General features: G+C 61.7%; 1 protein-coding gene across 2 annotated transcripts in view; it reads left to right on the forward strand.

The window, feature by feature from the left end:
- TAFA5 (TAFA chemokine like family member 5) overlaps positions 1–21790 on the forward strand; it is a 176851-nt gene that overhangs the window by 65865 nt on the left and 89196 nt on the right. The window contains exon 1 of one of the 2 annotated variants that reach the window (XM_024992262.2): positions 5512–5729. The exons of the other annotated variant lie outside the window; for it this stretch is intronic. Coding sequence (XP_024848030.1) covers positions 5639–5729 — 91 coding nt within the window. The 5' untranslated portion in view covers positions 5512–5638. Of the gene's footprint in view, positions 1–5511; positions 5730–21790 lie in introns of those variants that run through there. 2 annotated transcript variants of the gene reach the window in all.

The following is a 21790-nucleotide window of genomic DNA, read 5'->3' on the forward strand; positions in this document are numbered from 1 at the left end:
TCATTTACAGTATTTTTATAATACTAGGTCTTCTCAAATCACAGAGCTTAAATGTCTCACATGTTAGAAAAAAAAATCAAATAACAAATGGAAAGCAAGATTCTGCCTCGGTTTTTCTCACGCCCTGACCTTTTCCCCAGGGACAAAACTGTTCATCATCTGGGCCTTCCTGCTGTGATTTTTATTTATTTATTTTTACCCAATGTGGCTGTAAGTGCTGACTTAAATGTTTACCCCTTGACTCACTGCTTCTGATCAGCCTTGTTAGGAAATAGTCAGACACACATTATGGTTTAGAGCAAGTTCCAGGGCAGGGCCTGAGCACCTCTCACTCTGAGCCAGGAGAAATCAGAAAGCCCACTTCAATACCACCGTACCTTCCCTTGTTTCATATAATTTTTTTTTTAAAAATCAAGGTTTAAGATCTGTATTTACCTTTCTACCATAAACATTTTTTTCTGAGATTTGTCTACTTGTGGATTTTAAAACAAACCGAGAGATCAGTGTCATTTACAATACTACTTTATAAATATTGTTCAGCAAAGACAGCCCTGTGAAGAAAGAGACGTAACATTTTATAGTGAAGGTGTTACCAGTTAAAGGAGATTCTCCCCAGTGTGAGGGCCTAATGTGCTTTTAAGCACATACTTTACAGCTTATTTCACATCTAAAGAATCAAATATGCTAGATATTCTTCAGTCCCATATTCCCACACCCAACTCCTTGATTCCTTTTTCTGCTGGGATGTCACCCTGGGTCATTTTGCTGCTGTGGACACGTGGCCAGTCAACCGGAGTCTTGTGTGCCCTCAAACCTCAAATGCGGAACCACGTTGATAGTCTAGCTGGGTATAAAATTCTAGGTGCTAAAACTTATCTCTTTAGCGCCGAATGACCTGCTCCGGGGTTTTCTAGAAGCCGTGCTGCTAATGGAAACCCCAGCGTCTGACTTCCCAGAACATTCCTTTCTTCTCTTCATTCTGCCAGCTGCTCCGAGTCCCTTGCATTTCTTGGGTCCTGGTCTGAGTCAGACTTATTCTGAGTCTGGGGGCTGCCATCCAAGGATGTGTGTTCGGTTGTCTGAATTTCCTAGTCTCTGTTGCCTTTTACCTTCTCCTTTAAACTTTCTGTAGATAGGCGTTTGACACCTTGCATGTCTCAGCCTTTACCGACCCTCCCATCTATTTCTATCTACTCTCTGTTCTGCAAGGCATCCCTTAATTTCCACGCCTGGTTTCCACTCATGCCCGTTTTACTTCTCAGGGTATCCCCTGGAGCCCCAAGCTGGTTAGTCTTGTTGATTCTCAAGTTTTTCTTCTTGTTTTCTTTCCCTTTGTTTCACGGTAACTTATTCTCTTTCACTAGTGCACATTCTATCAAATTTCTTCTAGAATGATGCTATTTGAATTATTATTTTTATTACTTTACTTTTCTCTGAGTCATTAGTGATTTCCACCCCCGACCACCGCCCAGGGTCATGTCTTAAGAGTAGTCATGTCCTGGGTTTTCCGTCTCTTTCTGCAAACACCTGGTCGTCCTCCTGGCCAGGTCCTCTCTCTACAGGAATAAGTGTGGAAGTGAGTACAGTCACTGCTCACCGATGTCACTCTCGTCCTATTGAACCAGCAGGCTTCTTGCTTGACCTGGAGAGCTGACTGTGGGTTCCCTGCGAACAGGCAGGGCACATGGACACTTAGGCACCCTTGGAAGGGGCAGTGGAGGTGGTGGGCAAGCAAAGTCCCAGCCTGGCCTGATGATGGCCAGCTGCAGCCTGGGGATGTTTGTGCATCTCCCTCCCAGGGGATGGTCCTGCCTCTGACCCCTGTCCCTACCTGCTGTGGATGACCAGAGATGTCCATTCTGCCCTTTCTGGCTCTCTCTCACACTCTCCCTTTCTCAGGAGATCAGGAGACCCCAGGCATTGTTTGTCCCATGGGCCTTTTTGGCAATCTGGTGATGCTTATGAAACCCTTCTCAGAACAACATAAAAACATACAAGATTACTAAGAAAACCAATTATATTGAAATGCAGTTTTATCAAATGTTGGGAAACCTATTTTGATATAGTAATATGTTTGCTTCCTTATTAAAACATTACATAAAAATGTCTGGCAGTGGGACAACCATAATTGGAAGTCAGGGTGATATTTCAAGCTATCTGCATGAGCTGTAATGTGATATGAAGATTCCTGCGATTTCTGGTAGTGACAAAAATCACAGTTACACCTAAACTCTTACGTTTACTGCCTACGTGGCCAACTGAAGGGAACGTCAGGTTTCAGTTGGAGACACATCAAGCAAAAGGCACGTCTTCCACACCCAGCCCTCTGGGCCCCTCCCCAGGCAGAAGACGCCTCTCTCTTCGGACAGCCCTCTTACAGCTGTGGCCTGAGCTACCCTTGCCTGACAGCAGCTCGCTCCACAACTCCCACCTGCGAGCGCCTGGCCTCTGCTCCTTGGAGGCACATGCTCCTCTGGGGTCACATGTGCTGGCTCTGGAGCCCTGGACATCCTTCCAACACCTCTGGCTACAGCCTCTTCCCTTCTTTCCAGCATGTGGCTCCAGGACTCCCCACCCTTCCTGGCCTGAAGACTGTCCTCAATTTGGGGGGGGGGGGCGCAATTCCCATGTGGTGCTAGTGGTAGAGAACCCCCCCTGCCAATGCAAGAGACAATAGAGATGCGGGTTCAATCCCTGGGTTAGGAAGATCCCCTGGGGGAGGGCACGGCAACCCACTCCAGTATTCTTGCCTGGAGAATCCCACAGACAGAGGAGCCTAGCAGGCTACAGTTCATTCAGTCGCAGAGAACTGGACACAGCTGAAGTGACTGCGCATGCGTACACACACCAGTATGGCTTTATCATTTATTCTGATGCATCTCTTTGATCAGACCCCGGGTGTTCCCTCCTGTGGTGTGTGTGGTGTTTATTCGGACACCGTGAACTCACTCCCCAGTGGCACGGCTAATCCCCTCTGTGGACCTGTCACTCCTCTGAGGGCACGAGCAACGGGCTCGTGTGGCCCTGGGGAAGGCCCTGGAGCCGGAGGACAGTCTGGTCCCCACGGCACCTCCCCTCCTGTTGCACTTGTTGAAAATAAATTTACACCCTGGTTCTCTTTATAAACTCTCTTCTCTTAGTTCTCTTTATAGAAGGAGCTTCGAAATGGTTAGTTTGTAAAAGTTCTCCTGGGGAATGGAGAATACTTGCAATGTTCAAAATTTCCAGTAGTAGCCACCTGACTGGGCACAGAGGATGTCAGAGGCTGGCCTTGCTTTCTGCTTGAGGTCCCTTTGGGGTCCTGGGGGTGTGTGTGTAGTGAGCACCCAGCGATCCTCAAGCCTTCTGAGGGGGACAGCACAGCACCAGGTGAGGACTGACCGCCAATGACCTTGGTGGAGGTCAGGCTCTATTCTGTTAGGAAGGGCGGCTCCCCAGAGGCTGCTGCAGGGGGAGTTTCCTGCAAAGTGCCTGGGGGTGAAGGCCAAGGAAGAGGCTGTTAAAGTAAAGGGGACTCCGAGGGTCCATGCAAGGGGAGAGAGACCACACCCACCCACCCCGCCACCCACAAGGCAGGGTCTGAGTTGCTTGGCCTGTCTGAGGCTGCAGCCACTTCTCCAGGTAGCGGCCCAGAGCTGGTGTTCTGTCTTGTGGACCATCCACAGGGAGGGGTCCTGGCTAGCAACGCAGCCCGCGTGGGGCATTGCTTCAGGGGCGGCCTCCCCTCTGACCGGGGCTGGCACAGCACCTCAGGCCAGGTCGGCGGCAGCAACCTTGGTGCTGGTCTGGAGTGACTTGCTGTCTGTGTCGCCAAGTGTGGGTGGAGGGCCTTGACTCACCTGACCTCCAGGAGCACTCCCAGGAGTGGCCCCTTTCCCTTCCTGCACATCAATGTCCCTGCAGGCCGAAAGCAGCTTTCTGGGGCCTGCTGTCCAGGCCTAAGGCTCCCTAGGACCCTCTGGCAGTGGGACCTTTTCCTGTGCCCCACCCACCCCACACGGTGGGGCTTAGGATCAGGCAGAGGCTCCCTCCCTGATCCCCAGCCAAAGCTCTTTGCTGGGAATTTGGAATTTTATTTGAAATTCAATTCAGGCAAACAACTGCCTTGAGACCTAGACTGGCCTCCGGGACGCTGAACTGGGCACAGATACCCCGGCTCCGGGACTCAGAGTTGGTGAGGAAAACGGGTTGGTAGCGAATGCCAGCGCTTCCCAGAGGCAGGAGGAGGCCGGGCCAGGAACGGCCCGCTCCTGCATCTAGCTCAGCCCCGGGCGTTGAGTGAGCGCCTACTCGCCGACCGCTGGCCGGAAGGATGGCACCTACTGGGGCCGGAATGTGCAGCGAGTGTATTTCCAGGACGAGGTGCAGATTTTCAGAAGCCGCCGCGGCTCAGTCCTGGGCAGTGGCGACGCCTAGGCCGGGGTCCCCGCCCCCCCGTCCTCCCCGGGAGCCGCGGAGCGCTGGGGGGTTGGGCGCACCAGGGGCTCGATCCCCGCTCGGTCGGCCCCCGCCTCGGCCGCCTCTGCAGTGAGGCCCCTGCGCGCCTAGGTGGAGCCCGACCCGCGGTTTTCGGCCGGACCGGCCTCGCCTGACCCGCCGGCGCGCCAGGCGGGGGCGCTGCAGGGCGGCAGGGGTCCCCTGGGTCCCCTCCGCGGCCCAGTGCGCATCGGCGGCTCGGCGGGCCGGCAGGAGCGCAGACGGCGGCGGGCGCGGGCCGGAGTCCGAGCGCCGCGCGGCCCCTCCCGCCGCCTCCCCAGAAGGACCGAGCCGATCGGGCGGCGGGCGCGCGCCACGGGCCGGAGCGGCGGCGTCCCGCGGGCGAGGCGCGCATTGTCGCCGGCCCCACCTGTCGGCGCGGCCGCCACCGCCGCCGCCACCGGCCCAGCCGGGCAGGCGGCCCGCGGGAGCCCGGGCCGGGCCTCGACCGGCCGCCGCGGCGGAGGCGCGGGCTCCGGGAGCGCGGAGGCCGGCACCGTTCGAGGGCCACCGGGCCACGCAAGTTCTCTGCCTGCGGGCTGGGCCCGGCCGCGCGGGCCCCGGCGGCGGCGATGGTGCGGCGGCCCCGCGCCCGGCGCGCAGCCCCGGCCCCGCGCTCGGTTCTCCGCGGCGGCGGCGGCGGCGGCGGCAGCGCGGCCCCCTGAGCCCCGGGCCGGAGCGAGCGCGGCGGCGGCGGCGAGAGGAAGGCAGCGGCGGGAGGCGACAGGCGACCGGCGGTCGGGCCGTTGCGCAATCCACGGCCCGCCGTCCGAGCCCTGCCGGCGGCGCGGCTCCGGGGGCGGCGGCGGGGCTGATTCATGGGGCCGCGGCGGCCACCCCCCCGCGCCCGGGCCCCCGGCGCCCCGCAGCCCGCGCTGGTGGCCGAGCGGCCGGAGCGGCGGCCGCCGCGGCCCGAGCCTCGGTGCTAACCTCCCCGCCCCGCCCGCCCCCTCCCCGCGCCCCCGCCCGCTCCCCTCCCCCTGCCCAAAAAGACACAGCCCGGCTCCCGGAGCGGCACCTCCAGTCGCGGCGGAGCGCGGCGTTGGCGCGGATGGAGGGCGCGAGCGGGCGGCCGCGGCGGCTGCACCCGGCGGGGCGCTGATGCGGCGCCTGGACCTTTGCTGCTCGACTTGGGGGGCGTCGGCCGAGTGGGCACTCCGCGATGCAGCTCCTGAAGGCGCTCTGGGCACTCGCGGGGGCCGCGCTCTGCTGCTTCCTCGTCCTGGTGATCCACGCGCAGTTCCTGAAAGAAGGTAATTGTCCCCCCGCGCGCCAGGCTTCCAGCACGTTCGGCGGCCGCCGCCGCGCTCGGCCCGGCCAGCCCGGCACCACCGCGGGGCCCCGGCGCCCGGCGCGCACCTTGCCCGGCCCCGCGTGGATCCCGCAGCCGCGCTCAGCCCCGGGTCCGAGGTGGCGGGCGGCGCGGACGCGGCGGCCTCGGTGCCTCTGGCGCCGCCGGGCCCCGGCCCGCTTCGGGGCTGCCGTGCCGTCCCCTTCCCCGCACGGCTCGTGGGCAGCGGCGCCTGGCCTCTGTCCGCCGGCTCTCGGTAGATGGCACCCGCGCTCCACGCTGGCGGGCCAGGCGCGGGCCCGGGCGGAGGGAGCCCCGGACGAGGCCTGCGCGTCCGCACCCCGCTCTCCGCGCCGCCTTCCGGGCGAGCCTGGGGCCCGCCGGCTCTAGGAGCAGGGGCTCGCCCGCCAGAGCGCCTGGCCCCGCACCAAGTCCGGCCCCCCCGTCCTCCTTGCCTGCTTGAGAGCAGAGCTCGCGCTGCAGTGCATCTCTTTCTTGGGACTTGGTTGAGTCGAGCAAGTTGATGGAAGCATTTGTGGGACGGGCGGCCCTGCACCTGCTGTCCAGGGCAGGAGCCCCGGGGCTCGCAGGGCGGGTGTGGACCCGAGTACCGGGGCATTCCTGGGAACTTGCTGGCTCGGAGGCCTGGGCTCTGGAGGGCAGCCCGGGTGCACTGGGCTCAGCCCGGCTGCCCTTGTGGAACAGCCGCCGGGCGGCGCCCACTGCCATGGTGGCCGTGCACTCGCCCCCAGGCCCCTTGCCCCCAGGACTGCGCGGTGCCCCCCCAACCCCGGCCAACAGGGCAGGCCAGCCCACCTCCAAGCTTCCGTGGCCCGAAGAGCAGGCAGATCCTCGTTAGCTCCGGGCCCTCACAAAGGTCAGTGTGCAGCGTTCAGCTGCTTTCCAGCCTAATTAACGAGCTGCCTCTGGCTCTCCGGAAGCAGGTAGGTGTGGGAGGCCAGGCTGCCCGTCACCTGCTCCTTTGGCCTGGTGTCCACTTCCTGCCCTTGGTTTTGGGTCCAGGCCCTGAAGGGAGAGGGGACCACCCCCCCACCCTGGGGGTGCTGCTGCAGGCCCAGGCAGCCCAAGAGGGCCCGGTGAGGGCCGCCTTCCACCACCGGCTTGCTTCAGGAGTGGCTGGGGATGGGTGGTCCCTGGGGGCTAGCAAGCCACCCAGGGGCTGATGCCAGCTGCGCCCTCTGCCAGGGGACTCTGGGGCCCACCAAGTGGACGACGGTTCCTTTCCACCGGGCTGTGCTTTCAGGGGGATCTCTCGAAAGGGGACTCCTGTGAAGTTCACTGCTTCTAAGGTGGAAAGGGCCGGGCTGTGTGTGTGTTCCCCCGGGGAGGGGGTTGTTCTGTGTGGACACAGATTCTCCCGTGATCCTAGAGCCGTCGTGGTGAGAGAGGGAGTTCTGAGCACCTCTGGCTGAGCCCCGGCCTTCCGCTCGCCCAGTGGGAGCCGACCGGTCCTGCTGTCTTCAGAGGCCCTGCCGTCCTCCTGAGGCCCCGCGTCTTAAGGTCAAAACGCATGTTTTGATCGACAGAGAGTTTCTGTCTTCTGGATTCAAAGAGTATGGGTGCAGGGCAGGGCAGGGGTTCGGGGCCTCATCTTGCTTGGAGAGGGTGCTGTTTTCTGAGATTGGATTATTGGAGAGCCTGGCACAGAAACCTCCGCGTTTACCCTGCTCTGGGCAGCAACCTCAGCGAGGCGCTCAACGCTCTGGAAGCCGGTGTAGGAACAGGGAGGTGGGGCGTGGGGCCCGGAGCAGGTCCGCGCTCTGCAGGCACTCGGGGGAAGTTTGTGTGCACAGCCCTCTGCAGTCCTTAGAAGCGCCGTCTGTCCATCCTGAAGAATGTCACAGTCCTGCTTCCCAGGGTGGAGCGCCCTGCACCCCGTATCTCTGAAAGGTCAGACTGAGAGCAAGCACCCTGCCCTCCCTGACTGTCCCCTGTGGGGTCAGGAACCCCGGGCAGGTGCTGGGGGGCCGGGGGGCGGCCCGCCCTGGATGCACGGGACCCCCGGGCCCTCTGGCTGCAGGCCCCGGGCCACTTCCTTCCAGGCGCACTGGCCCCAGGAGGGGGGAGCGCGGCGGGCGGACAGACAATCGTGACTTGTTGTCTGCGGACGGGTGGGAGAGAGCTGTTTAAATGGCCATTTCCCTGAATCTGGCTTTCTCAGCGGTGAAGAATGGGGGGCCTGGGGAGCCGCTTTTCCACACTCCGCCTTTTGTGTGCAGATGCGGGTCACCCCGTGGCTAATCTGTCCCCCTCTGGCCAGTCTGTCTCCCAGTGTTGGCGAAGATGAATAGGGCTGTGCACGAGAGAGAGGCGTATTGTGGTTCCTGATTGCAGTCTTGGCCGGGCCGGTCTTTGTGAGAGCCTCCTGCCTGCCGTGGCCAGCCGGGCCGGGCGCTGAGAGGGCGGGGGAAAGAGGGCTGCAGCCTGGGGCGGGGGCCGTGGGGAACTGGACAACCCTGCCTCCTCCTGCTCACCCCTCGGGACGCCCTGCCCCTCCTCTGGGGAGCTCGGGCTGGCCTTGGCCTCGACACAGCACTCACGTGCCCCGTGTTTGTGAACTAGTCCGGGGTGGGGTGGGGGGGCGGTCTGGGGAGCTGATTTCAAATGCAGCCTCTTACTCGGGGGACAGAAGGCCCGCGTGGTGCTGCGCCCCAAGAAGGCAGAGGGGAGACTTCCTTTGATCTCCCTAACGATGCTAGGTCTCAGAACACGGCCTTAAGGAAATGGCAGGAATTAGGGGAAAAAAAGGATTTTCCGTCTCTCTCTACGAAAGACTTGAAGGTATTTTTCTCCTAGCTTTTCAATCACCGTGCAGATTCAGGCCCTCGGGTCGCCGCTGATGTAACCGGAGCAGTACAGTCCGCTCTTTCCTGCAGCTGTGGGTCTGAGGTCTGCCTGTCTCCCTCTCCTTGGGGGCCGCAGAGCTGGGAGGTGGGTGGGCGTGTGATTCACAGCCTCTGTGGGAGAGCGTGTTTCGGGAGATGAGTGTGTACATCCGGACACGCTTGCCGTGGACCCGGCCTTGATTCCGGAGGTCCTTTCTGAATCGGACAGCTGCTCTGAGGGCCGACTGTTGAGTAAACAGGATTCCACTTTGGTTTATTTAGTTAGCGCCTCATTCTGGAAGAGAAATGGAATTCTGGGCGCCCAGGGCCAGGGGGAGCACGCGTACCCCCGAGCAGCCCCTCCGTGGTGTCCTGTGAATGGCCGTGATTCTGTGCTCCTGGCGGTCATCGCTGTCGTCGTCACGAGCTCAGGAGTGAGCCCAGAGTTAACTCTGTCTCTTACGTCTGTGAGTGTATTTTAAAAAGTGGACAGAGGCCTGACAGCACAGTTCCTGGAACCCAGGGGTCCATCAGAAATGTATCTGTGGGAGCAGAAAATCACCCTGGTTACAACCCACACAGGGTCTCCCAGGCACTGACGCATGCAGGCAGTCCCCTGTGGGTCGGGAAGGATTGTGCATCCCGTGTCAAGCTTCCGAGCACGGGAGAGTTCCGGGGCCTAGGCTGTGCCCAGATGGTTCTCAGAGGCTGTGATAACGAGGAGGGTCAGGACAGAGGCCCGGGGCTGGTGTTCGAGTCGGCAGAAGACTGAGACGCCCTGTGTTCCAGACGCTTCCGACCACCCGCCCGGACCTCCCGGGAGGCCGGGGGCGCCCAGCCCACCCTGCCTGCCTGTTTCTCCCGGAGGCTCCGGGTGAGCACCAAGGGGCCCGGCCACGCTGCCTTTTCTCCCCTCAGCAGAGCCCCTTTGTGAGGCCAGGGCAGTGGGGCCGGCTGGGGGGCACTTGGGGGCCGCATTGAAATAGCCCGGCTCCTCATTGCCATGTATCATCATTTCCGCGTGGCAAAGAGTCTAAAGCCCGCACTCACCGTAACGGGAGCCTCGCTGAGGAGCATCTGACAGCTGGACAAAGTGAGAGCAGAGGGGCTGGTCACGGGGTGACTGCCGGGGTGCCGGGGCCTGGCCGGCTGCTGTACACCCCCAGGGCCGGGCACAGGCGTGCAGGATGGGGAGGGCTGCCCTTGGCCGGACTCTCCGCCCTCATTTCTGGAAGCTCTTCAGGCCCTGTCTTGGCCTCCACCCTGAGTGGGCATCAGGGGCCCTGCAGCAGACCGTGTGAGCTCCAGCTCCAGAGTCTGCTTTACAAACCTGTACGCACCAGGCTCTTACACCAGGGTCTCTGCCCATCCTGGGGACACAGGCCCGTGCAGGGGTGCCAGCGGCGAGGGGGCAGTGTGGGGTGGCCAGGTCCCCTCCCTGTGGAGGGCCGCTGAGGCCTGCAGGAGGCGGGAGTGCTGGGTCCCCGGCAGCGGAGCACTGCTGACTCGTCGTGTGCGTGTGTGTGCGTGTGTGTGTGTGCGTGTGTGTGTGTGTGCGTGTGTGTGCGTGTGTGTGTGTGTGTGTGGTGGTTTGTTGTTCAGTCGTGAAGTCACGTCCGACTCTCTGCGACCCCATGGACTGCAGCACTCTGCTGTCCTCCACTGTCTCCTGGAGCTTTCTCAAACTCAGGTCCATCGAGTCGGTGATGCCATCCAGCCATCTCATCCTCTGTCGTCCCCTCCTCCTTCCCCCAGTCTTTCCCAGCATTGGGTCTTTTCCAGTGAGTCGGCTCTGAGCATCAGGTGGCCAGAGTATTGAAGCTTCAGCACGTGCTTCCATTGAATATTCGGGGTTGATCTCCTTTAGGGTGGACTGGTTGGATGACGTGGATGCGTTCACTAAACTCTCCACAGGTGTTATGTCCGTAGGCACGTGGAGTGAGTGAGCTACAGTGAGAACCTGCTCTTGGATCAGGAAGCCGCCCTTAATCTCTGCACTTGCCGGTCAGTAGATGGTTACAGGAGACGCAGAGTGCAGTATGAGCTGCGTGACAGAAAGCATCGAGGTTGTCACTGTGCGTCTGCGTGTAACGTGTGCTGCTGTTCACACGCGTTCAGTGAATGGACTCCGAGCCCCCTGGAGAGGCACGCAGTGAGGCCTGGAGTCCTCGTCCTGCTGTGCTGGTGACCAGCTGGCCTGCCATGACCGCTCCCTTTCATCTTTCCCTCTGAGTCTGTTCCTCTGTGCGCACCGAGGCTCTCACACAGGTGACATGGTCACAAACGTGGGGACACATGCGTCCATGGACACACAGGCAGGCACACGTGGGCGCAGCGCCCAGCCTGGAGGCAGGAAGGGTCCCGTCTCTGCCCCCAGCACCCTGGGGCTGCCTTGCCCGAGGCAGCCACGTCCAGCGAGGCCCAGCGATGTCCACGGACAGGTCACAGAGATCACAGAGCCAAGGGGACGTGGGCCAGCGTGTGCGCTCACCGTCTCTTCTTCTCTGCTTGGACCCGGAGCCCGTCGGCTCCTGGAGTCTCATACCTACCCCTCCTCACACATCCCGTACCTCGCTGACCCAGCGCCTGGCTCGTGGGCTTACACATGCTTGTGCAAATGGCCTTTGTAACTGGGAAGCTGGCTGGACATGTGATATCAGGCAAGTCACTGGACCACTGGGACCCTCAGTCTCCTCCTTGGCAGAATGGACAGGTCGCAGACCTGAGACTTAGGTTGGTCCAGCCCGTATTTCCTGAGCTGAAGACGATGCTGATCTTGGACAGAGCCCCTCCAGGGACTCAAGCTGCAGCCTAGGTCCACGCCCACTCCCTGCCCCCCTGAGATTCCTTCCCCGGCTCACCCCATCTGGGAGGCCTCAGCTGCGGCTGCCAGCACATTCCAGGACGCTGGGTCTTGCTTCAGGGAATTCCCAGGGAGGGACAGGGCCCTCCATCTCTCCCTCACCAGGGCTCTGACCACCGACCCAACCTGTGCCCTCCAGAACCATCTCTGAGGCAAGGGGCTTCCCAAGGGAGATGGGAGCCCAGAACAGCTGAAAGGGCAGGGGACAGGCCCAGCCCCGCGGGCCACCCCGGGACCCGTCAGACCGAGGGTCTCAGCCATGTTCCTGGCAGAGGCAGTCCAGGAAGGAGCCAGACGCGGGCCTGGGCCCTGAGAGCCTGGTGGGCTGGGGTGGCCCCAAGCCTCCAGGGATTTGGAGGCCGCTGACCAGGCTTGAGTGAAGCCCCACCCCGACCCCCACCCGGCAGGGAGGGCCCATCCCCACATGGCCCCAGAGAGTCCAGCGCAGGAAGGCTGGGACCCGCCTGCTTCCTAGCCGTTCCGTAGTCCCTAGGGCAGGAAGCCTTTGCCACCTGCCTGGGGCTGAGATGCTGTCCACAAGCTGGCCCAGGCTGCAGGCCCGGAGGGTCACCCACTGAGCTGGCTGCCCGGGGCTGGTGGTGGACGGAGGCTGTTCCTGGCCCAGCCAGCCCCCTGGCAGTGACCTGAGCAGCGGGAAGGGCCAGCCCCTTCCTTCCAGGCACCCGTGTGTGTTTGTGGAGCTGCAGGAGGTGGTGGGGGAGGAGAAGCAGGGTCACCTTTTAGCAGGGAAAGGACAGACGCTCGCAGGTGGGGAATGGGGTGGGCGTCCCCCCGATCGCCTGGCTGTGCAGGCCCTCCGCCCCCTGCCATCCACATGGCCTCTGCCGCCAATCGTCGCCAGTGCCCCGGCGGCCCAGGGCAGGAGCTGGGCCGTGTGCTTGGCTGCCCTGCCCCGTACTGTCTCTGAGGACGCCGGCTCGCACCCTGCCGCCCTCGGCTGGGTGACTTGATGGTGTCTATGGTGATTTACGGATGGTCCCCTGTGGATCACGTGGCCCTTTGTCCAAACACAACTTTGCAGGAGTGGGAGGGAGGCCTGCCCTGTGCCCCACCCCCTCTGGCCGCCGGGGAGCTGGGGGGGTACCACCCAGACAACCCCCACTTTCAGTAGGAAGATCCCACACGTGATTGGAGAAAGTGGGTCACAGACTCAGACCGTGCTTGGGGGACCCACGTGAGGCACCGTGGCTGACCCCCAGCCCCATAGACGGAGTCGCGTGTCTGACGAGACTGAGCCAAGGGCTGTGGGTGTGTCCAGTGGTCTTCACAGCCCACCCATGGGGCGGGTGACCCCGGGTCCAGCCGTTCCCGCCCACGGGCCCGTGGTTGTCTGCTGCTCTCCCAGGGTGCACGGGAGTCCTTTTTATTCTTTGCGTCTAATCCTCCTTAGGAGATGGAGCCTGCCCCGTCCGATGAAAACCCTGCAGGTATGATGCCTCCTCTGGCATCCAGGCCAGGATGCTCCTGGTGGTTGAGGTCGGGGCCAGGAGACCCTGGACCATCTCAGGCCTTCCTCGGGCGGGATGGGACGGCCAGGGTGGTGCCTCTCCAGCCACGTGGTGGCCACCTCCAGGGCAGTGTAACCCAGGGACAGTCGGGGGGCCTCGGGCAGGACTTGGGGGAGCCTGGCCAGCCCTGAGAGGGCTACCTTCAGTACACTGAGCTCCCTGGTGTCCTGGGCAATAATGACTTGGTCCTTATTGGGCCTGGGGTGGTCACCCTGGAGGCCTCAGTCCACCAGCTGTGGCCCTGGTGGGTCCCATGGGCACCAGCTCCCTGGCTTGGGGGAGCGATCTGAGGTCTCAGACTGGGTGGACGGCATGGTGGTGCCTGCCTTCCCCACCCTGCAGGACTTGGGGTGAGACCTCAGCGATGGAGCTGTGACCCCGGGGTGCCAGTGGCTGGTCTGTGCCCTGGTCTCCTGGTATGACAGTGAGTCCGGCAAGGGGCTGAGGCTGGACCTCGTGGGCGGCCCCCTCTGCCGCTTCCCCCTTGTCCCCAGGGCCCCCGGTTCAGGCAGGAGGCTGGTTCTGGAAGGTCCCTGAGGACCCTGCGGGAAGTCCCAAACCACACCACACATGCCCACCCTCAGCCCTTTGTTCTTCCCAAGAGTCTGGAGGAGGGTGTGCAGCCTTTCAAACACACAGTCTTTTCAAAGTCAGCCTCTGCCTGGAGAAGGCGGGTTGTATCAGCCAGTTCCTTCTCTTCTCCTCCAACCGCAGGAGCAGCTGAGCAGGCTCCGCACGCTTTACTGAGACAGGAGCCCCGGTCTCGCTGATGCTTAGCTATGCTTTGCAGGACCCCCACCCCCCGCCATCATCCTGAGCCCCACTTCCCCAGGAGCCCTGCACGGCCACAGCCCCCGGGGCCGATTGCCTGGGCGACGGCCTTGCTAGACATAGTGGCCCAGGGTGGGCCACACATTGAGCGCCTGCAGTATGCTGGCACGAGCTGTGTGCTGGTGCCCGTGGGACCCTGTGCGTGACGAGCCGGGCTCCTGAAGAAGCGCGCGGCTGAGAGCTGAGCCGTGGCCCCCCAGGGACGGTGCACCCAGAACCTGTGGGGGGGCCTGGTTGGGGAGGAGGGTGATTTGCAGGTGAGGTTAAGGTAAGACTCTCTGGGCGCCATCGTCTGGATGGGGTCCACCCTGCACCCAGAGAGAAGCGTCCTTAGAAAAGAAGAGATGCAAGAGAGGCCCATGTGAAGATGGAGGCAGAGACGGACGATGTGGCCACCAGCCAAGGGATGCCCATGGCCTCCAGAGGCTGGAAGAGGCAGAGGACCCTCCCCCAGAGGCTCCAGAGAGTGCGCGGCCCTGCCCACGCCGTGACCTTGAACCTGAGGCTCCCAGGACCCAGTGGGATGAGTTTCCAGGGTTTGCTCTCATTGTTGCCACGGCTGCAGGAAGCCAGCAGGCCACACGCGGGTGATTGAGGGGCGCATGCCGGGAGGAGCCCGGCCAGGTGTGCCGTGCGTGCAGGGGTCTCACCACCTCTGTCCCAGGGACGCCCGGACGGGCAGACGCCCCATCAGTGTTCAGGCAAAGACATGGTCTCCTGTCTGGCGTCTGGGCCCACAGGGCAATGGCCACTGAGTCCCAGCTTGAGGCAGAAGCCGCATCTCCTGGAGGTGGGGGTTGGGAGCGGCCCGGAAGTCCTCAGCACGCCTCCATCTGTAAATCAGTGTTTCCCAAAGCCAGGGCACGTAGGCTGTGCATACGACGAGATGACTTTATGCGGGCTTGGGTGGGCATTTTTCATTTTAACGGTCGTGTGTTTATTTTTATGGTTACCTTCTATTTACGGCCACGGGGCTGGCTTCCTGCTCACAGAAGATGGAGAGTTCCTTCCCGGCCAGACAGGGACGCTTGTGGGGGGGTCGCGGTGGAGGCAGTGAGCCACGGGGGCGCATGTTTATGGAGCATCTACTGTGCGCCGGGCCCAGCGAACAGGCTAAGCCAGGCAGCAGGAGGCTGGTGGGCACGGGGCTGAGGCTCTGGGCAGCAGGGGCCCCAGAGGGTCGTGCAGTTGGATGAGGGTCATCACAGGCCACGCTCCAGTAGCCATGGTCACTTCCTTGGTGTCCAGGCCAACTGAGAACGAAGGGGCCTCCCTGTAATGCGGGACATGCACTCCACGGAGGATGCTGGAGAGAGAGGTAGGCGGTCAGCTTCCAGGGGCTGTAGGACACAGGCCCACGACGGGGGCTTGAAGAATGGACATTTACTGTCCCCTTCTTTTGGAGGTCGGGAGTCTAGGCCGAGACGTTGCGGGGGTGGGGGGGTTCCTTCCAGGCCTCTTCGTGCTTCTGGTGGCTCCCGGCAGCCCTGGCTATCCCGGGCTCGGGACCCATCTCTCCAGTCTCTGTGTCACGCGGCCTCCTCCTGCTCCTCTCTTATCAGGATGCGCGCCCTTGCATTTCGGCCCCACCCGCATCCAGATGACCTCATCCTGAGAGCTTCACTGTATCTGCAAAGACATTTACCCCAGAGCAGACCACCTTCCGGGGTTCTGGGTAGACCTACCTTTGGGGTAAGGTAAACCTTCCAGGGTTCTGGGTAGACCTTCCAGGGTTCTGGATAGACCTTCCGGGGTTCTGGGTAGACTTTCTAGGGTTCTTGGTAGACCTACCTTTGGGGTAGGTTATACCTTCTGGGCGGAGAAGGAGATGGCATCCCACTCCAGTACTCTTGCCTGGAGAATCCCAAGGACGGGGGAGCCTGGTGGGCTGCCGGCTGTGGGGTCACACAGAGTCGGACACAACTGAAGTGACTTAGCAGCAGCAGCAGCAGACCTTCTGGGGTTCTGGGTAGACCTTCTGGAGTTCTAGGTAGAACTTCTGGGGTTTTGGGTAAACCTTCCAGGGTTCTGGGTAGACCTACCTTTGGGGTAGTATAGACCTTCTGGGGTTCTGGGTAGACCGTCCGTGGTTCTGGGTAGACCTTCCAGAGTTCTGGGTAGACCTTCTGGGATTCTGGGTAGACCTTCTGGGATTCTGGGTAGACCTTCCAGGGTTCTGGGTAGACCTTCCGGGGTTCTGGGTAGACCTTCCGGGGTTCTGGGTAGACCTTCCAGGGTTCTGGGATTCTGGGTAGACCTTCCGGGGTTCTAGGTAGACCTTCCAGGGTTCTGGGTAGACCTTCCGGGGTTCTGGGTAGACCTTCCAGGGTTCTGGGTACCTACCAGACCTACCTTTGGGGTCCACTGTTCCACTCACCGCATGGGGGCTGGAAGATGATGCACCTGTGACCAGGCACTGACGCCGTCACCCAGGACCAGAGGTCTTGCAGACCTTAATGTAGCAAGCACCAGCCCCCTCCAGCCTGGGCCTTCCCTGTGTTTGGGGTTCTTCTGGGGGCTGGGGACTTCCTCCTGCTGAACCCCATCACTCCTTGATGGACGGGGCAACGCCGAGAGACCCTGCATCCTGCCCTCGGAGGCCCTGGTGTCCCGCCCTGACTGGGGCCGGCCGTCTGCAGGCTGAGCTGACCGCATGGGGCCAGGACTCTGTTTCTATTCGTGAACTGCACGTGTCTGTGTGAAAGTTAGTTGTTTTTTCTTTTCTTTCATTTTTTAAAGAAAATTGTGAAAGCCACTTTGGCATCGGTGCCCGGCCTCCCCCAGCGCACGTTTGATTCCACTTGGAACAGTCGGTTGCCAGCTTAGCAGTTTCCCGGCACGTTATTCAAAATGTGTCTGTGATGTTCGTTCTCTTCACTCCCCAGTCCTAACGAGCTGACTCACCATTGAACCTCGCGTATTTCTTTTTTTTTTTTTTCCATTAAGTGTGTGTCTTGGCATTGAGAACAAACTTCTGGGTGTAGTTTTCTTCCCACTGAGGCTGGGAAACTGTGCATGAGAAGGGGCGGGGGTGTACTCTGCCTGAGGAATCTTCTGGAAGGGAAAGTGGTTCCTCTTGGGTGGGAAGCACCATTAAAGGCAGAGACTAGGGGGCAGGAGAGGGATGCCCAGGCCCCATCACAGGCTGTCCCCCGGGGTCCTACTCCCCCAGCCCCTCATCAGAGAGCCTCTGACGCAGCCATCCACCTGGAGGGCGGCCCGAGATGCCCCAAGCTCTGACCATGCGGAGGGGAGGGCACAGAGGTGTGGGAGGTCCTGAGGGCGCCCGTACTGTGGACGGAGGTCTCCTGCCGGCTTGGGGTGGGCACAGGGACCCAGGAGGTGGCCACAGGGACGCTCAGGTGAGACCAGTAGTCCGGAGCGCCCTTCAGCTGCTGGAGGAGTGACGGGGGTGGAGGTGGCCACAGGGACACTCAGGTGAGACCAGTAGTCCGGAGCGCCCTTCAGCTGCTGGAGGAGTGACGGGGGGTGGCGCTGCCTGTGGTCCAGGAACAGCCAGTTCCGCCCGCCTGCACACGGGGTGGGCTCCCTGGGGGGTGGGAGTGCTCCCACGGGGGCCCTGGGGTGAGCTCTCTGGGTCCTGAGCCAACCTCCTTCCAGGGACCAGAGACCATCCGTCTCTGACTTCCGCACCCCCTAGTCCCGAGTGGGAGCCCGTGGCTCCTCGGCCCAGTCAGGGCCCTCCTCCTCCCAGTCTGTGCCCGTGAGCACTGGCGCTCTCTGTGCCTGGACCCGGGGTGGGGGCGGGGTCAGGACAGCAGGTGCCCCCGAGCATCCCGTGGCTCCAGGATGGTGTGTGTATGGAGGGGCTGCCCTTACTCCAGCCCTGCCCCGCCCGGGGTCCCTGCCGCCTGCACCCCCTCCCCCGCCTTGGGCTGAAGCTTCTCGACACAGCCCCTGGCTAGTGGGCAGGGAGTCGCCGGGGGTTTCCTCCCATCGTCCTGCCCCAGCCCTCGCGTGGCTGCATTCTAGGGGCTGAGAGGCTGGACCTGGCCCCTGGGCTCTGGGGCGCAGGAGCCACAGGGTCAGCAGAATTCCCTGGAGAACTTAGCCCGACATGCAGCAGGGGGAGCGTTCTCCATGCTCTTTCCCCCAGCCTGAGGCCGCCTGTGTTTCCCGGGGCTAATCGTTGGGGGTTGCTGTCTTGGGGCTCACAGGGCAGAGCCCTTGGGGCGATTGCGTGTGAAATCTGGTCCGTGTGTGGAGAGCCAGCCCTCGGCGTCCTGGACACGGGGGCGTCCTGGGAGCTTGCTGGGCGAGGGAGGGGAGACAGGACAACCGTGTTGCCTGCAGCCACGGTTGTGTGTGTCCACACGGACCCAGGTAGGACCCGGAGTGGACCAGGCGGCCAGCCCGCAGAGTCGCCCGCATGCACGGTGTCTCCTGTGGAATTCTCCTGGGGAACTCCGTGTGGACAGGCCAGCCTGGGCGCACACCTGTGTCCCCGGCAGGCTCGCAGCTTGTTTGTAAAAGGAGCCTCAGGACGGGTTACCCCGGACGCTGGAGGTGGAGGTGCTGGAGGGCGCCTGCCGAGACCGAGTGCCCCATTGTACAGGTGGGAAAACCGAGGGCTGGGCCAGGGAGGGGCTCGCCGAGGGTGCGTGGCGCTCGGCGAATGACGTTGGCAGGTGTCGGGAGTGGATTTCTCGTGGGGAGACACGTGCGGCTGAAGGCTTACGGGGGGCTGTCCCCCACGTGACCGGCGGGGGCTCCAGACTGGCTCAGCAGCCTGGGGGCCTGTGCAGGTGGGCTGAGGGATGGGGCGAGACTGTGGCCTGGGTCGGCAGGGCTGAGTCTGGCTAGTTACCAAGCTGAGACGCTCCATCGGACCCCCTGGTCAGCGTCCCCGGGGACCGAGGGGGCCCCATGTGTGTTTGCTCCCAGCCCCCCGCCCCCATGCCGCCCCCAGGGCAGGTGCCCGGGGAGCTGGGAGCCCAACCACAGGACCCTGTGGGGTCCTCGCCACCAGCCAGCCTGGGCACCATCCAGCTGTGGCTGTGGCCTCACTCCCTGGGCCCACCTGCCCAGTCTGTAAGGGGGATGCTTCCGGCTGCCCCCCAGCTGTGGTGTGAGGTTGGGAGGGGGAAGGGGCGGCACTCGCCACCATGCCCGCGTCGCGTACGCCCTCGATCCACGCTGCTCTTCTTTTTAGCTATTTTTGTTATTTTTCTTGTCTACCCAAGTCCTGTTTCAAAGAGCCATGGTTTCCTAGGAGGCTGCTGATGGTGATAAATGCCAGAAAACACGAGCATCTTGCCATCCGCTGTGTGGGGGGCCTGCAGACCCTCCCCAGGCCCTGGAAGCGGTCCTCCTCCCCCATGGAGGGATGCCCGTGTCCCTGGGGCCCTGGAGACTCACTGGGAAGACCCCCAGGGGCCCCTGCGGCCTCGGGGGTGGCTGGGACCCAGCCAGGCTTGGCCCTGCGGGTTGCCCAGGAGATGGCAGACCTCTGTGTGTCTCACCCCTCGAGAGGGCCCATGAGATGAGCCGGGGGCACGGGCGGGGGGGCCTTGCAGGCCTTACATGTACAGGGAACCTCTTGGTTTTCTCTGTGACAAGTGTGTGTCTATCTGAATACAGGCTGGCACCTGGGGACCCAGGGCTCCTCCCAATAGTCGGGGGGCCACTGTGGGGGGTCCCCCATTCCCGTCAGCAGCTCCTTCGGACATCCTGCCGCGAGAACCTTGTGGTCCCTGCCGCCTACCTGGGCCCTGCATGCAGGCAGTGCTGTGGGTGACGGATGGACCCCTGGGCGTGGGGCTCCAGCTACTGAGACCGCAGAAACACGCTCCAGCGGGTCATCCAGCCTCGGGGTGGGGCTGGAGGTGGGCTGAGTGCCCCCCGGACATGCCTGTGTGCCCCCCCAACCCCAGAGGAGCCCTTTGGATCCCAGCGGTGAGCGCTCCCTCAGCCACAGGCGGCTCGGCCGGAGCCCTGTCCAGAGTGGCCGTCTGCGTCGTCCCTGAGCGCACAAGCCCCAGGTCATCGAGTCTGGAATTCAGGATTTCCCGAGCCCCGTGCCGGGCACTTGGGATGCCAGGCCGCACTCTACCCCAGGGCCCTGAGCGTGTTTCCACCCGTGCACCTACCTTGCCAGCCTTCACTGCCCCAACCACGGGGTCTTCCTTCTGCCTTTCTGGGGCAGCAGGGGTCTTGGAAGGAGACCAGCTCCAGGTCCGGGGGACTCCCTGCCCCCCAGTCATTGTCCCCTCCCCGGGTGCCTGTGTCCCCGTGGCCCCCGGGGTGGCAGTGGTCACAGTCATGCCATCAGCCCCAGCTGGTGTGTCCCAGAAGTGAAGGCGGCTGATGGCGTGAGGGTGGTCCGACTGCACGGAAAAGCTGGGGAGGTGAATGCATTTTGTCCTGAGGATCAGCACGTCACCAGCAGCAGGAATGAGGTCCTCCAGGGGTGGAGCTCGGAGCCACTCTCTGGGTCACGTCCAAGTCCGTGGGGGCCTCAGAGACCATGGCGGGGTTCTCTGGGTGGGGGTGTGGGGTCTCAGCATCAGTGAGCACCAGCGAATCTTGTGCCCCTGGGAGCCCGGCGGGACCCACCTGCCTCCTCGCGCTGGTTAATTAGTGTCTACAAGGCCCCCAACATTGCCGGATGCTAATCCTTTAAGAACAGAGACAGTCTCAATGGCAGCTGAGTTCGGAGCGGCATCCGTTAAAATCCCTCCTGCACGGAATCGTGTGGCCTTATTAAGTGGCGAGATTATGTGGGAAAAAATCGTTACGTGTGATAATGCAACTTTCCGTGTGATTCCTACAGGACATTCCTTATCTCCCATTCGGCTCTATTTAAGCTCCATTGCGGGGGAATTAGTGGTATTACTGTTTAAATCTTAACTTTTGTGTTAAGAAAGCACGTTGCAAAGCTTTTGAAATGTATCTTGGAAGCAGTGCCTGCTTTCCCTGGTTTAACAAGGGAGCGAGCACGAGAGATTTCAAAGCCCACTAATCTAGATAGTTTGGTCGCGTGCCAGCAGATTTTTTTTTTCATCTAATTAAAAAAAAAAAAAAAAGGTGTTTTCCTGAAAGTTACTGAGATAAAGTTGTTCCAGGGAGGGCCAGGGGACGTGGGGTGACATGGCCTCTGAGAACCTTCCTGTCTGGTCGCCGAGGGCGGGGCCCGGCGCTGGGCTGGGGTGGGGAACTGGCCTCGCTGGCTCCGTCCAAAGGCACGTCCTGGACGGGCATCCACAGAGGAACGGATGAACGAGGGCTCGGCGTACGAGGGACATTACACAGCCTTCAGGAAGACGGAATCCCAACGCCTGGTAAACACAGATAAACCTTGAGAGCACCGTGTGGCTCCACGGCCCAAGCCGGACCCAGAAGGACTAATCGTGTCCGACTGCACCGACGTGAGGTCCCTGAGCAGTCACATCCCTGGAGACAGAAAGTAGACAGTAGGGGCCCCGGGCTGGGGGCAGGGAGGGGGAGGGATGTTTAACGAGGACAGAGTCTCAGTTGGAGAAGATGAGAAAGTTCTGGAGATGATGGTGGAGACGGTCGGACAACAGTGTGAAGGTTCTTAATGCTGGTGAGCTGTGTGCTTAAAATGGTTAAAATGGTACATTTCCTGTGAGCGCATTTTACCACAGTAAAAAAAAATTAAGGCACGTTCTCACTTGGGTCAAAGGGCAAGAACCATGTAGTTATAGTCTCACTTAAAAAAATTGTCATGTCCCCTTTTTACAAGGGCAGTTTAGGGTTGGAGGAGGTTTGAGCAGATAGAAAGGGACCCCCGCACGCCTTCCCGCCCCAGGGTGCCTGCGCCTCACCTCACCTGGACGGAGGTGTCCGTCACGAGTGATGAGCTGAGATCCCCGAGTTATTCTTAACCCCCGTCCGCAGTTGTCCTTGGGGCTCTGTCGTCTTGCTGGCGTCCACTCCGTGGCCTGGCAGGTGGACAACGACCCTGCCCACT

The sequence above is a fragment of the Bos taurus genome, chromosome 5, assembly GCF_002263795.3.
Source record: "Bos taurus isolate L1 Dominette 01449 registration number 42190680 breed Hereford chromosome 5, ARS-UCD2.0, whole genome shotgun sequence".
NCBI lineage: Eukaryota > Metazoa > Chordata > Mammalia > Artiodactyla > Bovidae > Bos > Bos taurus.